At 40.0% G+C, this 23,752-nt stretch overlaps 1 protein-coding gene across 50 annotated transcripts in view; it reads right to left on the bottom strand.

Moving 5' to 3' along the window:
• The window catches only part of LOC135293390 (collagen alpha-1(I) chain-like), a 406,941-nt gene that overhangs the window by 299,057 nt on the left and 84,132 nt on the right, over positions 1-23,752 (bottom strand). For 38 of the 50 annotated variants that reach the window (XR_010355523.1, XR_010355510.1, XR_010355487.1 and 35 more), the window contains one exon: positions 9,766-9,833. The exons of 1 other annotated variant lie outside the window; for it this stretch is intronic. Coding sequence is in view for 6 of the 49 variants with exons in the window: in XM_064407477.1 (XP_064263547.1) it covers positions 9,824-9,836 (13 nt within the window). In the remaining 43 variants the exon portion in view is untranslated. Of the gene's footprint in view, positions 1-9,765; positions 9,837-23,752 lie in introns of all 50 variants that reach the window. 11 more of the 50 variants (XR_010355494.1, XR_010355505.1, XR_010355515.1 and 8 more) reach the window with 1 other exon arrangement.

Below are 23,752 nucleotides of genomic sequence, written 5' to 3'. Positions count from 1 at the left end.
TGCAATACAATTACCCAGACAATTACTTAGGAGGGAAATTATCTCCAGATGCATCACAAGCTATTCTACGAAGTGCTCAGTATTTATTGTTTTAGTTGTATTGGCTATCATTGATCAAATGAGTCATACATTGTTCAGTCAATTCTCCGTTGTGAGCAAATACTTCTAGAGCAAATATCCACTAATTCTGACTTCAGGTGATGTAAATATCCATGTGAACATGTGAGCTCACACTTCACATTCATACTCTGGGGCAGAAAAAGTCTGAACTAAGCGAAATCTAATCCAGGCAAAATGCCACTTGACTATATGTTGCACTCTCTGTACTTGCCATTAAAGCAATTATTTTCTACCTGTTAAAAGCAAATTAGGCCAAGTTCTGTGAAACAACCAGATAAACAGTCAGATTCCTTCTCTTGATCTGAAACTAGTCACTAATTTGGTAGCACCATTATTTTAAAAATCCGTTTTCCACGTCAATGCAGAAAATTAAGTGGTAGCTATTGTGATTTCATTGCAAATTCTCAGTCATGCAAAAACACTTAAGTTTTTATTTTACATCTGAATGTATGGGCTTCTTGTTTTGAACTTAAGATAGAATATCTTTGAATTATTAGCTTTTCTTGAGGTTTGGAATGAACCTAAGAATTCAAAGCACAACCACAGCCAAAGCAGGCAAAATTTGCCTGTGTTTGTGAGCAAAGAGAATGGAAATTACAAATCAGGATTCAGCATTAACTCTGAGTAAAAAAATTAACAGATTAGCTGTTTTATAATTAAAGCTATGAAAGCCATGAGAAAGTGTATGGCTGAATCGACAAATTCTTGAGAAAGTTCACCACCAACTCATTAGTATTTCTGCATCATTGCATTTCTAACATTTTTTGAAAGTTTCAAGGGTCATAATGCCAAGACTCACTGAGGTCCAGTATGGTCTTTGAATCACCTTAAAGAGCAAGGTTTAAAAAGCCCACAAAGTACACCTTGTTTTACTTTTTAAAACATTGTATATTAAAATATTCCAGTTTGATCATAACTAAGACTTGCCATGGCTTACCCTGACAGCACATTCTTCAAAATATTCTTAGGCCTTATTTTCAGATGTTTTTGTCCTAGTTGGACAGATTTGACAGTGCAGATAGGCAACTAAGCCCTAGGGCTAGGCATGAGTTTCACTTCTTAACAATATTTTATCTACAAAGAGCAGCATAGGAAAAGACAAGTTGCTCTGTGCTCTGCAGCTTCTATTGACTTTAAAACGCAAACTCATACTTCCTCCTCTGCTTTCATAGAAGAATTTAATTGGTGCCAAAGTGAAAGATCCCAGCATGACCTGTCTCCACTCTAAGCCACTCCAGCTGTGATCGTGAGCAAATTTGTACATTCAGACACTGCTGCAAGAGAGACCTTCCTAATAAGCTCAGGTTTTGCACTGATGGAGGAAAAAAAGAAGTGCTTGGTTGGAAACAGGGAGAGCTTAGACTTGGCTTACCCCACCCTTAGAGTTGAACAAAGCTTTAAAGGCCTCAATAAGGACCAAATGAAAACACAATAAGGACTTGACTATTTACTCCACACAGAAGTTAGTACAGGTGATGGTGCTAACAACTTGTGTAGGATAAGTGGTAAGATATATTTTATTAACCTATATTGTGTAGGCATCAGGATTGCAGCTCCTCACACACTTTTCCATTTTTCTGACTAGTCTCCCTAGGGAGACTCCTTTTCAGTCTCTAGGTTTTTCACTGAACTGTGAGCAAGTCTGAGTTAGCTTTAAACTACCTGCTCCTGCTTGTAATGGAAAGTCAGTCACTCAGCCTCAGCATAACATGTTCACTACCCAGCAGTGCAAGGTGGGCATGCTTTATGACAGAATCATAGAACAGTTTGGGTTGAAAGGCACCTTAAACATCACCTAATTCCAATCTCCCTGCCATGGACAGGGACACCTGCCACTAGACTAGGTTTATCAGAATGCCATCCAACCTAACCTTGAACATCGCCAGGGCTTGGGCACTTATATGGGCACTGCAATATGGGCAATGTCTTAGCTCACTCACAGTAAATAATTTCTTCCTAATATCTAATCTAAACCCTCTTTCAGTTTAAAACCATTGCCCCTTGTCCATGGAGCCTTCTTTTCTCTAGATGGATCAACCCAAACTCTCTCAGTCATTATGAGCTTTAACACACTGCCCCCTTTCCTTGGGGTGTTGTGAAGGGGATGGTCTGATGCAAATATACTATACACACTCATCACTGATATGGCAATATCCACAGCCAACACGTGTGGCAAGCTCTTCCTCTTCCTGATTTTGACTTTACAAAGCTTAATCCTTGCACATTAAAAGAAGAACTCAACCACAGAGAAATTTAAGCAGTAGTTTGTCTGAGTGTGTAGAGATTGATATTAGAAAAAGAGATTTTTGACTGTTTTTCAGCACTGTCAATAGAGAACCATAGCATACAGGTAAAGAGCAACAGAGTAAAGAAATTATTGGAAAAATAATGCCAGTTGTTTAAAACAAGTGTTTCAAATGGGGCTAAGTGTGAACACAGGCTAAATGGTCTCAGAGTCCCAATAGTCTTCAAGGAAAAACTGAAGCCTGCTGAAAATAGTCTTGTTCTAGAAGAATTTTCCCAGCCTCAGGTACTTTTCTATTTATCTTTAACATATCACAGACATGTAAAGAATATGTCACACACAAATCTGGACTGAATAATTATTTCATCCAATTAAATGCATTGTTTTAAACTTAGGAAAATAATGACCAAAAGAAATACACAAGCAACAGAAACACCTTTAAAATTCTGTGTCTTTATAACTAAAACATAAAACCACTTGGTTTCCCATAACTTTGGCCTGAAACAATTGAGCATCACCTCCAAATGCTTAGAGGAGTGCTTTCTGCAACAGTAAAACTAGAAAGGACAGCCAAAGCCAAAGGTTAAAGGCACAGCTGGCACATGAGTATCACTCTTTTCTGGCTTTTTTTGTGCAACTGAATTGGTTGATATCCTGAGTTTGTCACATTCACTCTTTTCCATCTCAGTCATAAGCAGGGTAACTCAAAAAGCTCCTCTTTCAGTTTTGATACTGGAAGGATGGATAAACCAAAAATTTTATTCTTTGGTAGAGGTCCTTCCCCCAGGTAGCTCGTCTGAAAGAGGGTTCAGCTTGGCACACTGGAAAGTAGTTAATTGTTAAGAAAGAAACAAGGTCTGTTTGAGCTGCTATACCATAAGAGAAGGTATGGGAAAATAACCTGCAGGATGGATTCAGGATAGCATCACTCAAATCCAAATAATGGACAGAAGATTTAATGACCTTTGGGGTACCATTATGGCTGAAATTTGTGATCCAAAGACTCATTTATTTGCCACTGACTGTAATGGGACTATGATTTAATTGTTTTTGTGTTCTTCCCAAGTGTGGAGGACTCCATTTTTGAAACTTCAGGCACAAATCAGGAAAGAATGAGAGAAAGAAACTAGCCATAAAGCAGAAAATGTAAACAGTAATTACAAAATGAGTATTTTCTTTAACAGGACTTCTGAACAGAGAAATAGTCATGTAGATTAAAGTCAACCAGACTATTTTTTGGTAAGTCTGAAATGTTTTACAGAGAAGCATTTATTTAAATGACATTTTAAAGAGGGTGCATGACAATTTCAAAAGGAAAATAAGGAAGAGAAAAAGGAATCAAAACACTTCCTTTCTAAGTTTGAAAACTGACATTTTGATTCAAACATTATCACCTAACAGAATTATAACACTGTGACTTTGTGCCAGTTTGGAACAAAAATAGATGTATAACCTTCAAAAAATCATCATAAAATCAATCTCTTTTCTTTGACCTGCTGTCTAATTGTCTGGAATTATATCATATAGCTTAAGAAGCTGCCAAGAAATGTCCCAATTCAAAGACATTATGAAAGTAAGCAGAAAACAAGCTATTTTTTTAATGTAATCTCACTGATTTCGTAAAAAAATTGGCTTGATGGCCTTTTTAAATTGCTTTTTTCCTCTATATGTGAAACTATAAATCCCTTCTTGCTACTAGATGTTTTCATATTGCTAGTGATCTCTGATCCAGCTGCCTCAATTTTTATTAGCAAAAATAAATGTTATAATGTTATTTGCCGTACCACCAAAACCTGAAAATATTTTCAGTTCTTATCTATAATTCTGCAGGTGAGAATTGTAGCTGCTGTTGGTTGGGCATTAACTGGAAGCTCACTTTTCCTTTCAAAAATATGCATCAATAGCAGGATGGGCACGGATGAGGCAAATCCCCTTCTTCCTGGCAGTCTGAATGTGTGATGTTGGCAGGTAGGAAATCAATGGTTCTTTGGTCTGGAAACCAATAATGCAAAACTAAAGATCAGCCAGAGGTTTTTTTCAGTGTCTCTACACAACCAAACCTCACCTTAGGGACTCCCAGAGTCCATTTCCAGAGCCAGGTCTTTACTCTGCACTGCTGTGCTACCCCTGGCCCGGAAGTGTAGAAATCCACTGGAGGCAACATCTGGCACAACTTGGAAAGGTGAGGTGGAAACCAGCTAATTAGGAGCCTGTCACTAGAGGGCAATGCAGCACTTTAGCTGTCCCATTCCTGCCACCCCGTGTGTCCAGCCCAGTTCTCCAGGAGCTCCGGGCAGCTCCGGGCAGGGCGCGGCAGCGCTGCCTGCGGACACGGACACGCTGCCTGCGGCTTTGCGCAGCCTGTGGGACCCAGCCCGGCTCTGCTCTGCCAGGAAACCACGAGAGCCTCCCTCTCATCTAGAGGACACTGCTGGAACAGAATCCATCACATTCGGCGGAGGCTTGTGGGATTTTGCAAAACCTGGAATGCTTGGTGTGTAATTGGCAGGCCTTTAATTAGGTCATGGGATATCTGCAGGTAATGGGTGGGAGCTCCTAGCAAGGTGATATTGGAGAAGACAACAGCAGAAGAGAGGCAAGAGCTTGAGGGAAACTTGAGTGTTCATATAAGCAAGCAAGAACCCCATTTAAGACCAAGAATCACAGTAGTTGTTAGGCATCCTGAAGAACATCTATCCACAATCAGTTTTGTGCAGAGAAAGAGAGAGCAAACAACCCAGTTTAGAATGGGAGAGTCCAGAGGATATGTCAAATTTTGAGCTCGGTGTTGAGGTGTAATAAATTGGGTGCCACTCTTACGTTATGAGAGATAGGATTATCGGTGTTTAAAGAAGATGCTTATTTTCACACAAATGGAAAAATTTCTCTTTTTCATGCAGATTAAAATTCTCTACCCAGTTATAAATGAAAAATTAACAACTTTATCTAGGTCAGGCCATTGAAGCTACATTAAAGTTTTATCCTCATTCACTAAATTTTAATTTTAATGTGGCACATCTGACAAGTCTTGTGGGACTACTTAGAATCCATTGACATCCTTCTGTCACTGGTATCAAAGCCTCATCTTTGAGACTCTTGTTTCCAGATACCTAGCTGTCACTGGATTATTTTGTCTCTGCAATGGTGTCACAACCAATGGCTGTGCAAGCATTCACATGCCTGTCCCACATATGTCAGCTAAAGCTCACACACCACAGAAATAAACAGCTTTACCTCTAGAAACACAGATTTCTATGTAGTCATTTAAAGGGGAAGCTATAAATAATTTTTTTTATCCTTTCCAGCCTTTTTTAACTTATTGTAACTGGCTGGCTGTAAGTTAAATTTTTACAAGAACTCTGAGTTTAATTTTAAAATTTTAAAATTAAAATTTTAATTTTAATTACAGGAATGGCTACAAGAAGAAAAAATTATTTTACATATCACTGCCATCACTTTTATGACTCTTTATGGAAGAAATGTTGATGCACTATTTGACAAAACTGTCTGTAGACCTGGAAGACATCTAATTCTGGAGTAGAAACATTCCACATTATTTATCTAGTCAGTCAGTTCAAAATAATGGCAGAAATTTAGTGTTTCAGCTATTGTGGCCTTTAGCATCTGCGCAATTACCAGGCTTAAATACAGGCCTCTTACAGAATAATAGTTATGACACATTCATGGAATGCCAAACTATGTTCACAGATCCTTCCCTGGCCAAAACTTCACTGTCAATATTTCAAAAATACAAATGGTGAAATGCATATCTATAAAGTAGGTGTAAATGGATTCATAGCAACTTCTTGGAAATTAATTTGACCTGAGAAAGAATCCCCAAACTTTTCTTCTGTTCGTATTCCCAAGCAGCTGCCAAGGTTGGTGCTCAGATCTCAGACCTGCTGTTAGCATGGCTGTAACTCAATAGAGGAAATACCCTGTCAGTCAGGGCAGCTGGCTAATCCTGGGCTTGTGTGCAAAAGAGAGGGGAAAGATGTAGAACAGAAAGAGACATCCCTAACACATGCAAAATGACAGCACATGGCAGAATTACAAAGAGATTTTCTTTTGCAATTGCATCCCAAAGCACATTCCTGCTGCTGCTGTCTTGCTTACAGGGCCCTCCTGACACACTCAGGGGAAACGCCACTGTCCTTGTGTTTCCCAGGATGGAAGGTGTTGAACTAGGTCTGAACTCACCAGGTATTACATCACCCTGCATTTCCATCACAGACCTGAAACTTTTTCCAACTGGAGAGCTTTAAAACTACTTCTTCCTTCTGGGATTCTGCACATAGACCAAAGGCTTTCAGGCACCAGAGGCTTCTAACAGACACAGGGCTGGGATGAAGGAAAGGAAGGACAAAACACATCCAGTAATATATGTTGTATCTAGTTAACATAAGTTGGCAGTGTTCTCACTGCATTTTTTACTTTCAACACAGCATGCACTCCATTTTGTCCCAACCTGTCCACATCACTATGCACCAATCTTTTAACCTAAATTTGCAGACAATGTTAAATGTTTTACTTGTCTCACAGTCACTTGAAGCTTCCTGCACTGTTTCCTCACTTTACTCCATCAGAAACACCGCCTCATATGGGGAAATTGTGTTTCACTTACTTTTCTCTGTAAGAATAAAAGTGTGAAGATAAAACTCCACGAGTGACAATAAATGTTTCTGCCCATTAGAAATATTGGCCTGGTTCTAGCTACTCTGGCCTGGTCTTCAGGTGGGAAGACTAAATAATGTACCTCACAGCAATAAGGCACTGGTAATTTTTCCTAAGAAAAAAATACTTCATTTACATGTGCTTGGTATTGATAATTGACCTTCTAGTTCAAAGCTGAAATTCTACTATTGAACCCAGCTACAACTAAGTCCCAAGTATTTGTTCTTATTGACATATTAGGATTACATTTATTGAACTTCAACTTTGTTTTCAATTGAATGCTGATGCATAATCTTGCCACTTATTAGCCTTATTTATTTTTCCTGTTGCAGATCCTTAAGTGTTCCAAGCACCATTCCTCCTCAAAACTAAAGCTCCTGCTTGTTTGCTTTTTCATTTCCTCAGCCATTCTTCAGATTGCATTTTCCTATGCACCACAGCTATTTATCCAGGGAGAGGACTAAAGGACAGATTCCTTCTGACATTCTCATCATGCTGCTGTGAAGACTTCTGGCTTCAAGGGCCCATAATAATGGAAGATGAAAGCTTTTTAACAGTTCCCCTTCTTCAGTAAATTACCAACAGTACCAAAGTTCAAAATAGGTTCAAAATTCATATTCCCCTCCTCAGGAACTGACATCAATGAAAGCAAAGTAAATGTATCAGGACCACTGAACACACATTTTTGCATTTAAATACAGTAGAGAAAAAAATTACTTTTTTCCAAAGGAGAAAAAGAAGTAAATAAAAAGGCCTTTTTATAGAGCCTAATTTCAAGGATATTTCAGTATCCATTCTCCATTATTTGTGCCTGGATTTATATCAGCCAGCACACAAATCAGCCAATTCTGCAACTTGGCTTCATTAAATTACTTTATACATAATTCAAGATGGAAGTAAATTCTTTTCTTCTTACTTACACCTTCCCTCTTTACACCTGCAGTCAGTCATCCAGCTACATTTTGATAGTGGCTCAGTGACTGTTACATCTTCTGACAGTAGCAAACTGAGAAACATTTTTTAAGCACGGCCATTCCTGTGGTTATGGGCAGGGGTGAATTCCAGTTTCCATCAGTAAAACATATGTGGGCCACAAGGAGTACACTGGTACCACAGAGTCCCTGAAGCCACGAAACATCCAAAGCACTCAGAACAGCTCAAGCACTTTGTCCCACTGACCCACATTCACCACCAGCCCCTGCCCATTCAAATACGCTGTTCATACTCCCCTAAGTCCCTCTATCAGCAGATGCTTGTCACTGATTAACATTCTCAAATACCAAGGATATTTCCTAATTCCAAGCAGGTAAGGACCTCAGGTGTTACAGCTAGGAAGCATTTTGATTAATGTTGACCAATATATGCAAAAAAATGAAGAATAGGGTCACCACTTTCTTTTAGACATCAGATATGGCACTTTGCACCAAGGAAAATCCCCCACTGAGTTTGTAATTGCCTAGTAGAGGAGAAGTAAAAAAGGAACTCAAATCATTTAAAATTTGCTGATCTGCCATAACATTAACAATTTTCCAACTTTAACACGGCCCTGAATAGAACATAGGCCTAAAAGCAAAAATAAAATGGAAAAACTCCCCAAACACCTTCATCTTCACATTAAGATGGCTTTTTGCAATGAATGAATAACCTCTTTCACTTTTAATTTAGACCTACCCATCAACATGGCTGTTATTATTCACAGCAGCAAAGTCCTTGCCACACTACAGCAGAAATAATACCTGCATCTCTGGCTTCAGTTTTCCCCAAGAATTCACAATGACATTTAAATAAATCTAGTATGCCATAGGTATGGCAGACAAGGCTGCTTCTAAAGAGGGGCTATTTTTATTTCTGTCCCAGCTTTATATAACATGACTGGAATTTGCTTGAGGAAGAAAGGATCATTAATAGTATGCCATCTCTCCCCTGCATGCAAGGACTCGTGACACCCTTGGACATTTTCAATAGTCATGTTGACATCTATATTCTACCAAGAAGCACTATGTCATTTATTAAGCAGCACAGGCAAGACAGTATCCTTGATGTTTCCATAATACATGATGCAGTGTTTTCCTGAGAGAAGCAAAGCAAGAAATACACCTACTGCCAAGTAAGTCAAGAACTGAGGAAAAGCCATCATCTTCTTCCTGTATACCTCTCCAAGACCAAGCACAACGGGATGCCATGGCATGGCTCATGACTGGGACTCTGATCCTACTGCCACACTGGACCATTGGTCAGGAAAGTGAATTATAGCATTGAGTGAAGCTCTCCCCAGTCTAACTCCACAGTTCAGTCTTTCAAAAGGACCTTAGTGAGATGCCCAGACCACGTGCTGTTATGATAAGCACTGGGTGTTCGTGTCCCCAGGGCCTATCCAACTGCTTCTGCCACACTTTCCATAGCAATATTTTAATTCAGGATCCAGAGGAGGTTCCTCTGCAGAACTATCTGAAACTAAGTTGTATGTGTTCTTTCCAGGTTACTTTTTGAAAACAGATCCTATCTGCAGTCTTATTATTCACACATAAAATGGTACAGAAAAATTAATTACAAGTGACACAAGTGGCTAAGTTATTATATTGTACTTAGAATCTTCACCCTTTTTGTGGACAGCCCCCAAGTGTGCTTAGATTTCTTTAGGTGAAGCTCTGTAGCATATTCAGTATTTCTACCAAAGAGATCATTTGGGATGTATCAACAAAAGCAATTATTAACATAGAGCCTACCTTTCAAGAGAGCAGACAGCCAGCTGTGATGGAAGATGTAGGTAGAGGCATCTTATTGTTATTCAGATCTGCTGAAAACCAAACAGAAAATTAAGGAATAAATAGAAAAAGGACATTGATGTACAAATCTCTGCTTAACCACCCCAAAAATAACTGTTTCTCTGGTTTCAGATATATTTTTTTTATGTCAGGCTTAGTATTTCAGGCTTATTTAAGTGTTTGTAATTCATCTTAAAGCTACCATTTAGAGTTGTTTTATTCAGGGCTAAGTGATCACTAATCAGAGAGGAAGATGAAAAATGTTACATAACTCAGGGTAAGAATCTCTACAGCAGAGGAAATCTTGGAACTAGCCAGAACTTGCAAGGAGAGACTAAAATAAAAATAGGACCTAGGTGACAGTCTTTTATTGATATAGATGTTTTACCTTTTCACTGTCTATTTGTTATGAGATACAAAATACACCATGTCCTGAAGAAAAGTGAAGCTGTCTTGAAGTGTGTAATGAGCAATGCCAGGAGGCAAGAAGTTTTTTCCAGGACCTGGTTTCCAACACCTTAAGGCTGCAACCCACAGAACCAGGAGAGGCTCTGCCAGCAGGTGCACTATAGAGGTGAAAGAACTGAAACACATCATCTGAAAGGCAGAGCACCTGGAAGACCCTGAAGCTCTTTGCTCCAAACTTGCTGAGATAACCTTGCTAAAACACAAAGGCCCTTTAGACTGCCTTTCATGGCTTATGTGCAGGTGTTCTATAGAACCAAAATGAAGAACACGTTCTGAACACCTGCCAGCCTCAAAATAATGTTCAAAATAATAGACACACCCCTAAATTCTACTGAAGTTAATATCGTTTTTCAGTTCAAATTTTATGACTGCAGAACTCAAAAAAAAAAAAAACATGCACAAAAGTCCATAATATTATAAGGAATCTAAGTCTAAAAATCTTTTTAAAATCAAACATGTGTTTAAAATTATGCAACTTATATCAGAGTTAGGGTTGAAAAAATAAACTACTTAACAAAAAGTAGGTTTATGTCACAGTTGGAACTCAATAGACAACACAATAAATATAGTTTATTCAGAGCAACCACAAATTATTTTTGTCCAGAAATATCTTATTTCTATCACTATAACTGTGTTGTGCATCACTTCCATGTGTGTGTAACAGCAGTTCCCAAACTGTGATCACTTTACTCATTCATACTACACTGCACAGATAAGTGATTAGCTCCTCATTTCTCTGATTACAGTAGGTAGCAAGGAAAGAGGTGTGAACAGTATGTTGCTAATGAAAAAAATGTGGGTGCCAAGAATGAATTGCAATAATTGTAATATTTGATATTAAGAAGATGAGAGAAAGAAATTACTGACACACTTTCTCAGCTGCTCACTCAGTCACCATACTGATAGGTAAGCTGCTCAAGACTTATGTATGAGAGACTTAATACAGCTAATAATAAATTATAATGAAGTCTGAACAAGGATATATGAAAATGACTGTGTCCACATGACATTCTGTACTGCAGGAGGAAAGGCTGAGTCAGCAGGAGGCTGGAGAGCTCTAGTTATGAAATGGAAATGAGCTTTTCAACTCAAGGAACAACAGAGAGATGGAATTCTAACTCCCAGTGAAAGCCAGCAGGCAGAGTACATAACCCACCTGGCCCTATACAAAGTGATAAAGTAAGCAAAATGCAAGCCCTCTCCCAGTGCCATGCCTGGACTGGCACAGTGTGCAGAAAACATATTTATTGCAGCTTTGTGCCACATTATCTCCAGGGCTTCAAGCCTCTACTGCAGGGTAGGATAGTTAGCTTTCCTATTACACATGGCAGGATATGGCTGGAAGCTGAGGCAGAAGAGATTGTGTTTAATGAAACTTCCCTGGGTCTTACACTTGAGTGGTGTATTAAGACCTAAAAGCATTTCAACCAAAACCTTGGACTCTTCTGTAGAATTCAAAATATAGACCTTGTGTTCCAGCTCAGAAAATGAATGATGCAGCAGTCCATCACTGTTGAGAAATACTTTCTTCCAGGTGTCTGAGTACAATCCTTGGGGTGACTAATCCTCTACCTCAGTTTGAAAATCCCAGCTCCACTGGTATTTTAGCTGGGAACAGGAGCGTGCTTTTGAAGAGACTCTCTTGAGCATTACCCATTACATCATTTTGCTTTTCAGTGCAGGCCAATCTCAGAGCACAGGCTGTGCTCATTCGGGATGAAACTAACTGGGGTGTCCTCAGTGTGCTCCATTGCCCATTCATGGACACTCATTCAGCAGGGTAGAAGTGCATCTTTAAGAGTGTGCTAGTGTGGATCTCCTGCATTCTCTGCTCACCTCTGCAGGATCATACCCCCTGTGAATACAGACACACAACTGTGCATCATACATACATCACTATTGCCAACATGCACATCTCAACCAGGAAGTTAGGAAAAAAGAATTCTGAGATAGGAATTATCTCTTTAACTGAACATTTGAACAAATGGGTATTTGCAAAGCTACCAATATGAACACCTTTGTACAACTTTACAGGGACAGGGAATATAAGAGTAACCAAGGGCATTTAGATAGACTAGACAAGCATATTGTACCTATGAAATACTCTTCATCATTATTGAAAGCATTAGTCCTTGCATACAAGGCAAGTAATTCTTGTCAAGTTGTCTGTAGCATCATGACAGAGCTTATAGTTTCAGGAGGGATGTGGGATGAATATTAATTTATTTCATATGCATTCAGATATTTTCCTTTTTTCATTTTCTCCCGTATGGAAGAGACAAAAAAGACAGGCAGCTTTGAAGGAAAAACCTTTTTCACTTTGAACATTCTTTCCTAAAATTTATTATTTTCTCTGAAATAGCATATTGGTCTTCCTTAAAAGAAGATTTGAATAGTGAATAATAAATAAAATAAAAATATTTATTTCTTTAATAATGAAATGTTGGAGCACTTTGTAAATTTTTTTTCTTTGTTGTTGTTGTTGTTGTTGTTGTTGTTGTTGCTGTTGATATTGCTTGATTTTCCATTTCAATGAAAAACTGATGCTTGGAATCAACAAAGAGGCATGCATCTGTTGAATAATGCTAATTCATATTCAAGCTGTACTACCTAATTACAATGCATTTTTCATGGTACCATCACAGATAACCATGGATGATTCTTGGTCAGTCACGACTTACTTAATTAGCAGGAACTTAACTATTATATTTTTTGACTTTTCATGGATTGAATAGGGTATGCCTTCCAGCTCTCAAACATACTCCCTCCCCCAAGCATAGGATTAAAGGCATTATATTATCAAATCACAAGCAGGCATATTTTTGCTTTGCTCCGCAAATGTAGAAATGAAATATTCACAAATCAAATGTATTACAGTGAATAAAAAACTGACTCAGTCCTGGAAAAGCAAAACACAATGCATCTGAGGAATTTCACCCTAAAAAGCTTCCTTCTTGAATAATTTTAAAGAGTATTTTTAGATATTAGTGTAGGTGTTGGGGAAAAGCCCACATTGCTTTGAAGTCTGACTTTTGTTTAAAATACCATTTCAGGAGATGATGCTATGCAATTAGAAAGAAGAAAGGAAAATAGTCTAAAACCAAGTGATTCAACCCAGTTATAGTAATAGAATTTTACAGTCTGTAGAAGGTTCTGTCTCAGAAAGCTTTAGAAATATTCAGGTATATAGTTTAATAGATCATTGAGATTTGTGTTTATATTAGATGAAAAATATCAATATAAATCTTTCTTTCCAAACAGGTTTAGACCAAATTATTCTCTTTATAAGTAAGTCTCAATCCATATGTCTATATGAGTGTCTTAAATCCTAAGTCCTAAAATACAGGAATCTTAAATTTATGTTTTTTTCTATCTGCCTTAGATTAGCTGCAGTCCTTTGTGTCATGCAGTGGGTACTGAATCAAAGAAAAATTCCATCTGTGTCTAGTAGAGAGGCTGAGCTGGTACTGGAAGGATACTGACTTCAAAAGAGGAATAATACAGCAAAGAAAACCCAACATTTTTCCTACAAACCTTAAAGACAGAGACTGTTTCTGAGGGAGAAAAGACTGTTTACTTTCAATGCTGCTTGCAATCCTTAGCCCTCTGCTTAGGACTGCCAAAAATCTTACACATACCAGGTTGCATCACTAGGACTTTCCAAAACAATATTTTTTTCTGAGAACAGCCACTAGCAGATTCTGGGTAGGAGTAGAAGGAGAGAGAAGGCACACAATCATACTTTGTTCTCACATGTCCTTACTTCTGGGATTCTGGAGAACACTGAACAAGGCATTTACAGCCACAATATGGGGATTAATAAGCTGCCAGCCATCTTCTTCCCATTAATGCCCTGGCCTGCTTTTAGCCCAGTTATATTTTGTACACTGACAAACTCAGGCTTCAGTTTCTGGATGAATTCTTGGTGTGGTTTAAACAGCTTTCACAGGGTATCCCTTATCCCCAGACATGTGAGAAGCAGTTAAAGGAGAAAGTGGAAGACAGAGGAGAGGATTGAAGGAGATCAAATCTCTGTCTCAATGGGCTTCAAATCATGGAGGCTTTCTGATCATATTGGAAAATTTGTCCACTCTTCTCTGTGTGCACTTACCTGGATACCATCATCTATGTTATTTAAAGTCTGTGAAAAACAAGACTGTGTAAATTTTTGCCCTGACTTCTAGCTGGAGCCTCTATTGCAATATATCAAAACATGACCTTTATCTTTCAGAAAGGCATGACTTTGCAAATTTTTTTCTTTTTGTAGCATAGGTCTGTTAAGAAAACAAAATTCCACAACTAAACTAGAGATTATTGTGAAAAAACAGTCCACTGGGAGCTTGGGACTACTTACTAAACAGGCTACTAGTCAGATTTATTCAAATGGAGCCTGCATAACCTGGTGGTATCAGCCAAATGGAAGATTTAATGTTTTCTCATGTATTCAGACCAGAAATCTTCACACTACACCACAGATACTCCTAAGAAGAAGGTATTTTAGGATAGCAGAACCTTAGCAATGAGAAAAATTAGGCTTTTGAATTTTACACTTTTATTTTTTTTAATCTGGCTGAAGAAGCTCAGTGCCTGTTTTTTAGTTCCATTCCTCTGCAGCTTACTAGAGGTAACAGAAATGACAGGGTGGCAGGCAGGCAGATAGATTGCCTACATTAGTTCACATTCTAAACAAACAGCAAAATTCCTTTCAGCAATTTATGCACTGACAGGCCGCTCCAGTGACTGGCACATCTCTACTAAAGTCCAGAATGCCACCTCTAAACAATACCATTAAGGATACAAAGACCCAAAGCTCAAAAATTAAAGATTAAAATACTTTAGGTAATGACAACAACATGCATATTTAAACTTAGATCCAAATGCAAAAGGGTAATTATTTACCTATGAAATCCTAAGGTTAGACCCTTTTTTTTCTTTTGCTAGGAATACCAGGATTGTGGGAACATGTCCAAGTATTTTAATGTTATCGGCTCGCCATATCTATTCACCTGTCAGGTGCTGCACCATATTTAGCAATTCCTGTCAGCTTCTTCATGACATTCATCACTGGATTGCCATTTTTGCCTATTCCTGAATACCCTGCAGCTGCTTCTCTGAAAGAGTGAGTCATACAAAACTGTTAAATCTTTAAGCCAGTCTCATTTTGGCTCCCAGGAAAATCAACACATATGACAAACCATCTACACTTGTGTGGAGGTGTTCAAGGGACTTACAGTGAAACCCTAAAGTGTTGTGGGGAGGCAAAGATTCTCACACCTGCACACTTTGCATGGTGTGGAAGCTCAATAACTCCACTGTAATCTCCTGGGGGCTAACCAGGAAAGTCAGTCAGCACCACATAACAAGCTGCAATTCAGCCGTGGTGAGGCACCTATCCCTTAAAATAGGCTTGATGAGAAAGAAGAATCCCATGCCCTCACCCACTGCAAACCTGACGTGATCAGCACTCAAACTATGCTGATGTCACCATTCTCCTGTACACACACTTCACAAAATCACAGAAAATGGCAAGCTGGAACAGTCCCACAAGGATGACAGAGTCCTGATCCCTCACAGGACCACCCCAAGAATCACACCCTGTGCCTGAGAGCATTGTCCAAACACTTCTTGAACTCTGTCAGGCTTGGTGCTGTGATCATTTCCCTGGGAAACCTGTCCCAGTGCCCAACCACTCTCTGGGTGAAGAACTTTTTTCTAATAAACAACCTAAACCTCCCCTAACACAACTTCAGGCCATTCCCTTGGGTCCTGTCACTGGTTATCACAGAGAAGAAATCAGTGTCTGCCCCTACTCTTCCCCCCACAGGAAGTTGTAACTGCAGTGATGTCTCCCCTCAGTCTCCCCTTCTCCAGGCTGAACAGACCAAGTGACCTCAGCCGCTCCTTCTATGTCTTCCCCTCAAGGCCCTTCACCATCCTCATGGCCTCCTTTGGACATTCTCTAAGAACTTAATGCCTTTCTTATATTGTGGCACCCAAAACTGCCCCCAGAACTCAAGATGAGGCTGCTGCAGAGCAGAGCAGAGCAGAGCAGAGCTGGACAATCCCTTGCCTGGCTGGTGATGCTGGGCCTGATGATCCCTCATGATCCCTCATGGCTGCCAGGGCACTGCTGGCTCATGTCTGACTTTCCATCAACCAGGACTCCCAGGTCCCTTTCTGCAGCACTGCTTTCCAGTATCTCATTCCCCAGTCTGTCCATACATCCAGGATTGTCCTGTACCCTGTGCAGAATCCAGCACTTTGCCATGTTGAATTTCACATGGTTGGTGATTGCCCATTTATCTGGTCTCTCTGCAGGGCCTCCCTACCTTCCAAGGAGTCAACACCTTCTCCCAGTTTTGCACAGTTGCTTAGAATCCCATCCAGTCCTGCATCCAAGTCATTTATGGAGATGTTATGTACAGCATGGGGCCAAGGATGGAGCCTTGTGGAACTGCACTTGTGACAGATCCCCAGTCTGATGTCGCCCTTCACTGTAACCCTGTGTGCCTGACCCGTGAGCCAGTTGCTCACTCATCACATGATGTGTTTATCCAGCTGTGTGCTGGAAATTTTGTCCAGAAGGATCTTGGGAGAGACAGTGTTGTAGTGTGCTTTTATATATTGTAATAGTTTTGGTTTTGTATCCCCTTATTTTCTCCAAATGATGTACCCCTTTTTGTACCCCCTTCCTCTACCTGTGTAATCATTCTCCTGTGTTGAGATCATCCCCCAAAGCCCTGCCCTGGCTCTCTGTCAGTCACTCAGCATCCCATCCCCTCTATCTAGAACTTTCTGTCAAAGTCATGGAGTGATTAGTCCGAGGCCAAGAGTCAGCCCCCCAAGTATTATTTTATATGCTATCCCAAATGTCCATCCCTAAAGTTGCATCCCTGGAGGGTCTTTATTGGTCAACAAATGTATCTACCTTTGGTTTCCTCCCCCCGTTTAAATGTAACCTTGAGATTCCTTTTGTTTGACTCTGGGCAAGGCGCACCACAGAGGTGCGGGGCTCCCTCTGGAGCTCCAAATAAACCTTGGACCGGCCCATGCCAAGAGTCACCTTTTACCCTCTACCGATGTCTCCAGTGTCTCTTCTGCTCCAAAGGTGACTAGCCCGGCTTCCCTCAGTACCCTCGGGGCACCAGAGAGTGTCCCCCCGCTGTCGGTCACTTCGGGGCTGCCACACCATTGTCTGCTGACCCGGGGCTGGCCAGGGTTCACTGGGAGGCACCCAGAGAGACGGAGACAAGACAGTATTGAAGTTTCACTGAAATCCAAAAAGATTACATCAACTGGCTTCCCTTGATCAACTAGGGGAGTTACCTTGTCAGGCAGTTATATTACACCAGAATTAAAGCCAAATTTAAGACCAAATCTCACCAAACTAGGACAAAACACTGAGCAGTTATGAATGCTATATACTTAAAATACTATATATGAAGACATATATATGAAATTCCGTATTTATGCATATGAAGCTTCTAAGGAAGGTGCCTTCTGATCAATAGAAATACTAAAAATTCTTTAAATTAATTTCCAATTGATCAATCTTTATATCATTGAGAAAATATAAAATGGAGCTCAGCTGGGCATAAATTGTTCACATTAGACAGTCTCTTAAATGCTAACAGCAAAAAAAATTGATATTTGGCTGCAGGAATTCTTTCAAAAAGCAGCAAGAAATAAACAGAAGCAGTACATTTAGTTATACACATATGGGAACAAAATTGCAAAGTTATACACTGACATTTTGTCAATCGTTTGCTGTAAATGGTGCATTTTTAAGACTGCCAGAGATTATCATCAACTGCCTGATGTTCAGTGCCTTCCCCTACAATGATGTTCTCAGAAGCTGTTGGAGTTTTGCTTGGGAAGGTCCCAGGAGGTAATTTTATTTGGTTTCAAATTTTTCTCTCCTGTAGAAAATCTGATAGGATATTTCAAGTGGTAAATGTCGATGTTCTATTATTACTTTACATATTTCAGGTTTATAACTGAACTACTGAGTGGCATTAGACTGTTTTGTATGTTTCCAGCTATTCCAATTCTTTGCTTCATAAACTTCTGAAAATAATAAAATCTTGTTTTGATGGAGCAGCTTCTAAACATGACCAAAAGGTAAAATACCAAAAGCAAACCTTCAGGCTGTTTATGTAAGCACTAGGGGAGTGATTACAAAGTAAAACAAAGGTGAAGAGTATATCATTCAGTGGCAACATTTTGTATTTATTTATTTATATTAAAATATTAAAGAAAAAAATTAAATACTTAGAATGTGTATTTCAGACCACCCAGTGGACACCACACTTTTCTTTCTCCCCTACACAGACTTCATCTCTTTCCCTCCCCTCTTAAAATTCTGACTTCAAAATTATTTTGTCATCTAGGCTTTTTTTTTTTTATTGTACAAGAATAGAGCTAGGCAGCCAAAGATAAGCTCAACATTTATGTATTCAAATCTGCATTTTGCAGGCATTTCTGCTTTTTTGGCATTGTTACTGTTCCTCAGTTCCTGTTCTAAGATGAATTATAGAGCCTTCCTGCAGCCTGGCACTGGCCAGGCCTGATGAATGTCTAGACCTTGAGGTCTAGATGTGGTCAGAGGAGACACTCTTTCCTACGAGATTCTTGCTGCAGAATTGGGGAATATAATTCAGCAAAGTCTTAAAAATCCAGAAGAATTACCAAGATTATTAGGGGTTTGGAGCATGTCTCTTACTACAAGAGAATGAGGGAGCTGAGTTTGTTTAATCTGGAGAAGACTGAGAAGGGATCTCATTAATGCATACAAATATCTCAAAGCTGGGTGCCAAGAGCATGGTGGCAGACTCTTTTCAGTAGTGGCCAGTAACAGGATGAGGAGCACTGGGCAGAAACTAAAACTCAGGAAGTTCCACCTCAGTATGAGGAAAACTTGTTTACACTGAGGGTGGTAGAGCACTGGAACAGGCTGCCCGAGGAGGTTGAGGAGGCTCCCTCTCTGGAGATATTCAAAACCCACCTAGACACATTACTGTATCACCTGCTGTAGGTGACCCTACCTTGGCAGAGATTTGGCCAGGATTATCTCCAGAGGTCCCTGCCAACCCCAACAGTTCTGTCACTCTGCGAAGAAATGTATTAAAAAAACTCACATATCTCAATATTCACTTGTGGGAGCGCTGTGTCAATGGCATCTGTCAGAGCAGGGCTGCCATGGAGGACCATGGAGGGCTGGGCACAGCAGGGCAGGGCCTGCAGCCCAGCCCAGACCAGCCAGGAGCGGGGCAGCCACAGGATAATGAGGCAGCCCCAGCACAGGGAATGCTCTGGGGCTGGGCTAGGATGGGGAGCTGCAGCCGTGCCCAGCTCAGAGCTCATGGCCGGGCAGGCCTGTGGGCGGCTGCAGGGTGGCCCTGCTGCAGCACCCCTGGGCAGGGGCTGGCCTGGGGACAGGGAGCCTGGCCAGGGGATGGGGAGCCGTGAGGGGGCTGTGCTGGCACAGGCAAGACTGGGGGTGTCCTCAGGGCCCTGACAGCGCAGGGTGTTATTTATGTAGCTTTACGCCAAGGATTAGAAAGTGAGGCATAGTCTCTCCTAAGCTGAGTGTTTGGTGACTGATGGGAAGCAGAGTGTCCAAATTAGATTTGTTGGTGAATGTTTGGGCTGTTTTCAGAGGGCTGTTACTGAGTAAGGCTGATTTGATGTTTTCTGTTTTGCACGGCTTTCTTTCCTCACTACTGCACTGATGACTGCACTGCTCAGCCAGCTCTAGGCATAAGAACAGTGTTTCTACTGTTCCAGAGCATCTGAGGGGGCAGATGGCTCCAGCCAGCAAAACACGTGGCTTGTAGGATGGCTGGTGAGTCTGTGGAAGATACATGTAGGAAAGCAGGTATTGCTGGAGAAGAGTGGGCAGAAAGGTAGAGGAAGTCTTCCTAAGAGCAGCAATCCTAAGTCCTATTCCTCCAGGAATAGCTTTTCCCTGACAGCACATAAGCAAAGCCCAGCTTGCTAGGGCTTTTCCTCCTTGCTCCCCAACCAAGATCATCCAAGATTCACCAGATGGATTGGGTTGGAAGGGATCTTTGAAGACCCTACAGTACAACTCCCCTACCGTGGCCAGGGACATGTAACACTAGATGAGGTTGCTGCAAGCCCCATCCAACCTGGCCTTGAGCCCTACCAGTGCTGAGTCCCTGTAAGTAGTAATGCTGCCTGGCACAGACTCAGTTCTGGCTCTGGGTTGGTCTATTCACGACTGCAAAATTTACTTATTAACTCAACTTCCTGGTGAAGTGTGAATTGGAATTGCTCCAAACCTATGTTCTCCTACAGATCATTAAAATGCCCACCTTAGTAAGTAGCGTGATGCAACAGTGGATCTACAAAGAGAAACAGGTTGGCTCCACCAAGAGACAGAAAATTATCCAACTGGATAGATTCTGAATAAATACTTTTATAGGAGTTAGAAGAAAATATACAGGAAAAACAAAGGAACACTGATGTGTCAAGAAACTTTAATGCTAATTTTGCATTAATTTTTCAGCAAGACTCCTCTATTTCATGTCTTTTAAAATTATGTTTACAAGCATGAAACCTAATACAGTATGGTGTCAAGTAAAGAAAGCAGTGTCTCCTTATGTGCTGTATGATAGTTTACATGCAGCTTAAAGAGGGAAGATATTCTCCCATTGTTCAATGAAATTTTTATTCTGGTGTTAAAAGATCAAGAAGTCTAGCCAACTTTTAAAAACAGTTGAGCTCACTTCAATTCACTCTTCCTCTCAACTTTATACTAAATAATATGTTTTCCTATTAAGCCTGATGGCATTTCAGAGCACTCAGGTTGGGGTTTTTTCCCTAAAATAAATGGAAGTGTTAAGCTGTGGGCACATTTTGTCAGATAGGTGTGTCACCTTGTGGTTCTGTCAGACACCAGAGCTATAGAGTAATGTACATCAATAACAGTGCAGAAATCAGAAGTGGAGGACAGCACTTTTACAGTTTGGTTTGGTTTGTTGCAGTCATTTTATAATAAAGTCACTGAAATAGAAAATAAGCAAGTGGCTATTTTAAGAACCTTTTCCAATTGCTAAAGATCTGGGTGAATTTTACAAAGACAAAATGGTTTTCCACAGATAAGCACCCAAATTTTTATATACTTTTGCTGAACTACAGCAGTGTACCATGATAGTTTTCAGAGACCTCTCTCCTCCTGAGGTTTCTAGGAAGTTCCCAGGCACAGTTCCATAATGGTGTGTGACTTTATGCACAAAATTAGGCATCTGCTCATTAATGTGGGATTGCTTTTATCACAGAAGGTTACCAGGAAATTCCTAACATGATAAACTGAAGGCAAAACCGCACAAAGAAGTAACTGAAATCAACTGAGAATATCAAGAAAGAAATCTGCTGATTGAGACTGCTTGTGCTGCAACAAACTTTTTTTTTCCTGCAGAAATAAGATTACCATCATTCAGCCACAAAACACAAGCCTGCACTGACAATTTGCCTTAGTTTTCTTCAGTGTAACCTTTTGCACATTACCATTTTTAGCTTAAAATTACCTGAACCAAAGAGGCCCCACATGTAGGCACCCTCCTGAATGCTTTTATCTGAGAGAACAGGTTAGAGGTTAAAATAGTTCTGGCAACCTTAGTTTCCACCCAGGTACTCAGAGCAAATTTTTAATCTGCTCCCACTTTTCCTAAAGAGAAATAAGTTACTACATGCAAGAACTTTTCCCCCAGCTTTTATGCACATTAAATAAAAGCCAATGTTCTCCATTTTAAAATTTTGCATAGTAGAACACAAACTCCAAAAAGTCTACAGTCTAATCAAAAAGACAGAGAAGATTATTTTCAGATGAATACTTCAAAATATAAAGAACTAACCAGAACTCATGGCTTTTCAAAGTCCTTGGCTGAAAGAGACAGTTTCTGTATATTTTATATAGATACAAAAAGGAAAGGGAATTCTAATGTAAGAAGAGAGTCTGCTGAGAGGAAGGGACAGGTTGTTCTCAGCAGGCTTGAATATGAACAAACTCACAGGCAAGCTTTGAACCTTACCTTGTAATTGGTGTTGATATAAGAAGAGTGACTGTGTGCAAGAAAGGAAGATGATGCCCCCATCCCTGAGGCATGCACTTCAAACCTGATTGAGAGAAATTTTTCCCTTGGTACAATCATTTCTACTTCAGTGAAACTCCAGCAAAACGAGCATTTTATATGCACTGCAGAGGGACCAGAATACTAATTTCTAAATGGAAATTGATAAACATCTTCCTCTATTTAGGCTTGTGGCTATGACAGAGAAGGCAGGCATGGATGGAACTCCAAATAGAAATGCCTCTGCAGAGATGAAAGTGTTCAATATCCAGTAAATACACGCAAGTCCTTTACAACAAATAAATCCCAAACAATTTTTTCTGGTACCAGAACATTAATTCACAGAAAGATCTTTTAAAAGTCATCACATTTGATTTTGCTTTTGGATAGTTGAAAAGTTATTATATCCCAAAAGGCAGAACATATTTGAATAATAAACTCCTTACTATAACAAGATGATTATGTATAAATATTTGCCTATCACAACAGTGTGCTTGAACTATTGCATCTTTAAAATTGTATTAGCTATCCACATATGTCAAACTGGAAGTGAGATTAATATAAGCAAGTGTCTCATTAACTTCCCTTCCTGCACCGGGAAAATGAGCCATGAAGAAATTTCAGAAGTTATGAGGGTTAATTTGAATCAGTAGACAAAGTGTTGATGTTTGCCTGATTTATCTCTTGAGTCTGAACCATAAACCTTATAAGCCTGAAACTCTACTTAATTTAGCAAGGTTTTCCTGATTTTTTAGCTCAGGCAGAAATGAATGGGAGTTCATGGCATTCTTGTGCCTATGGCAGGGGATGTACAGGTCTTGCAAGTCTGGATTTTTTGTAAAAGATGTTTTTTATCAGCAGCCACAATCAAATGACAGACTAGGAAGAGCTGCTAGCCTCATCTTTTGTGTGTTATATAATGACTGCTCTCCATGATCTCAAAAAGTTAACCTTACACACCCCAGGTTATTGACAGACATAAGTTTCTCCTCCTTCTGAGCACCTACATAGGCATATTGACCATGTTGGTAATTCTAGTGTGAGTATGTCATCCTTGCTTTCATCTAGTATGAGGGGTTCAAAAGATGGTTGTGCAAGGCACTGCAGGAACCAATCCCTTCAGTTTGGGGAGGGAAAAGATTACTTTTAGTTCTGATCCTGAGAGAGGGAAGATGGAGACCCTCCTTTTGGGATATGTACTACTGGGAGGAATGATGGCAATAGCAGAAAGCAGAATGATGAATGCAAAATTCACAATGCTACAGCATTGCACTGGGGGCAATGAACAAGACACAGTTCAGGAAATGGCTGCACTTTCAGACTGTGAAACCAGACTCATCTGATCCTCCTCAGTGTTCCAGCAGTCATAGAAACTTTCCTCTGTG

This window comes from Passer domesticus, chromosome 2, assembly GCF_036417665.1.
Source record: "Passer domesticus isolate bPasDom1 chromosome 2, bPasDom1.hap1, whole genome shotgun sequence".
Taxonomy (NCBI): Eukaryota; Metazoa; Chordata; class Aves; order Passeriformes; family Passeridae; genus Passer; species Passer domesticus.
The sequence above is the reverse complement of the archived record's forward strand: the minus strand, read 5'-3'. Positions and strand labels throughout refer to the sequence as shown.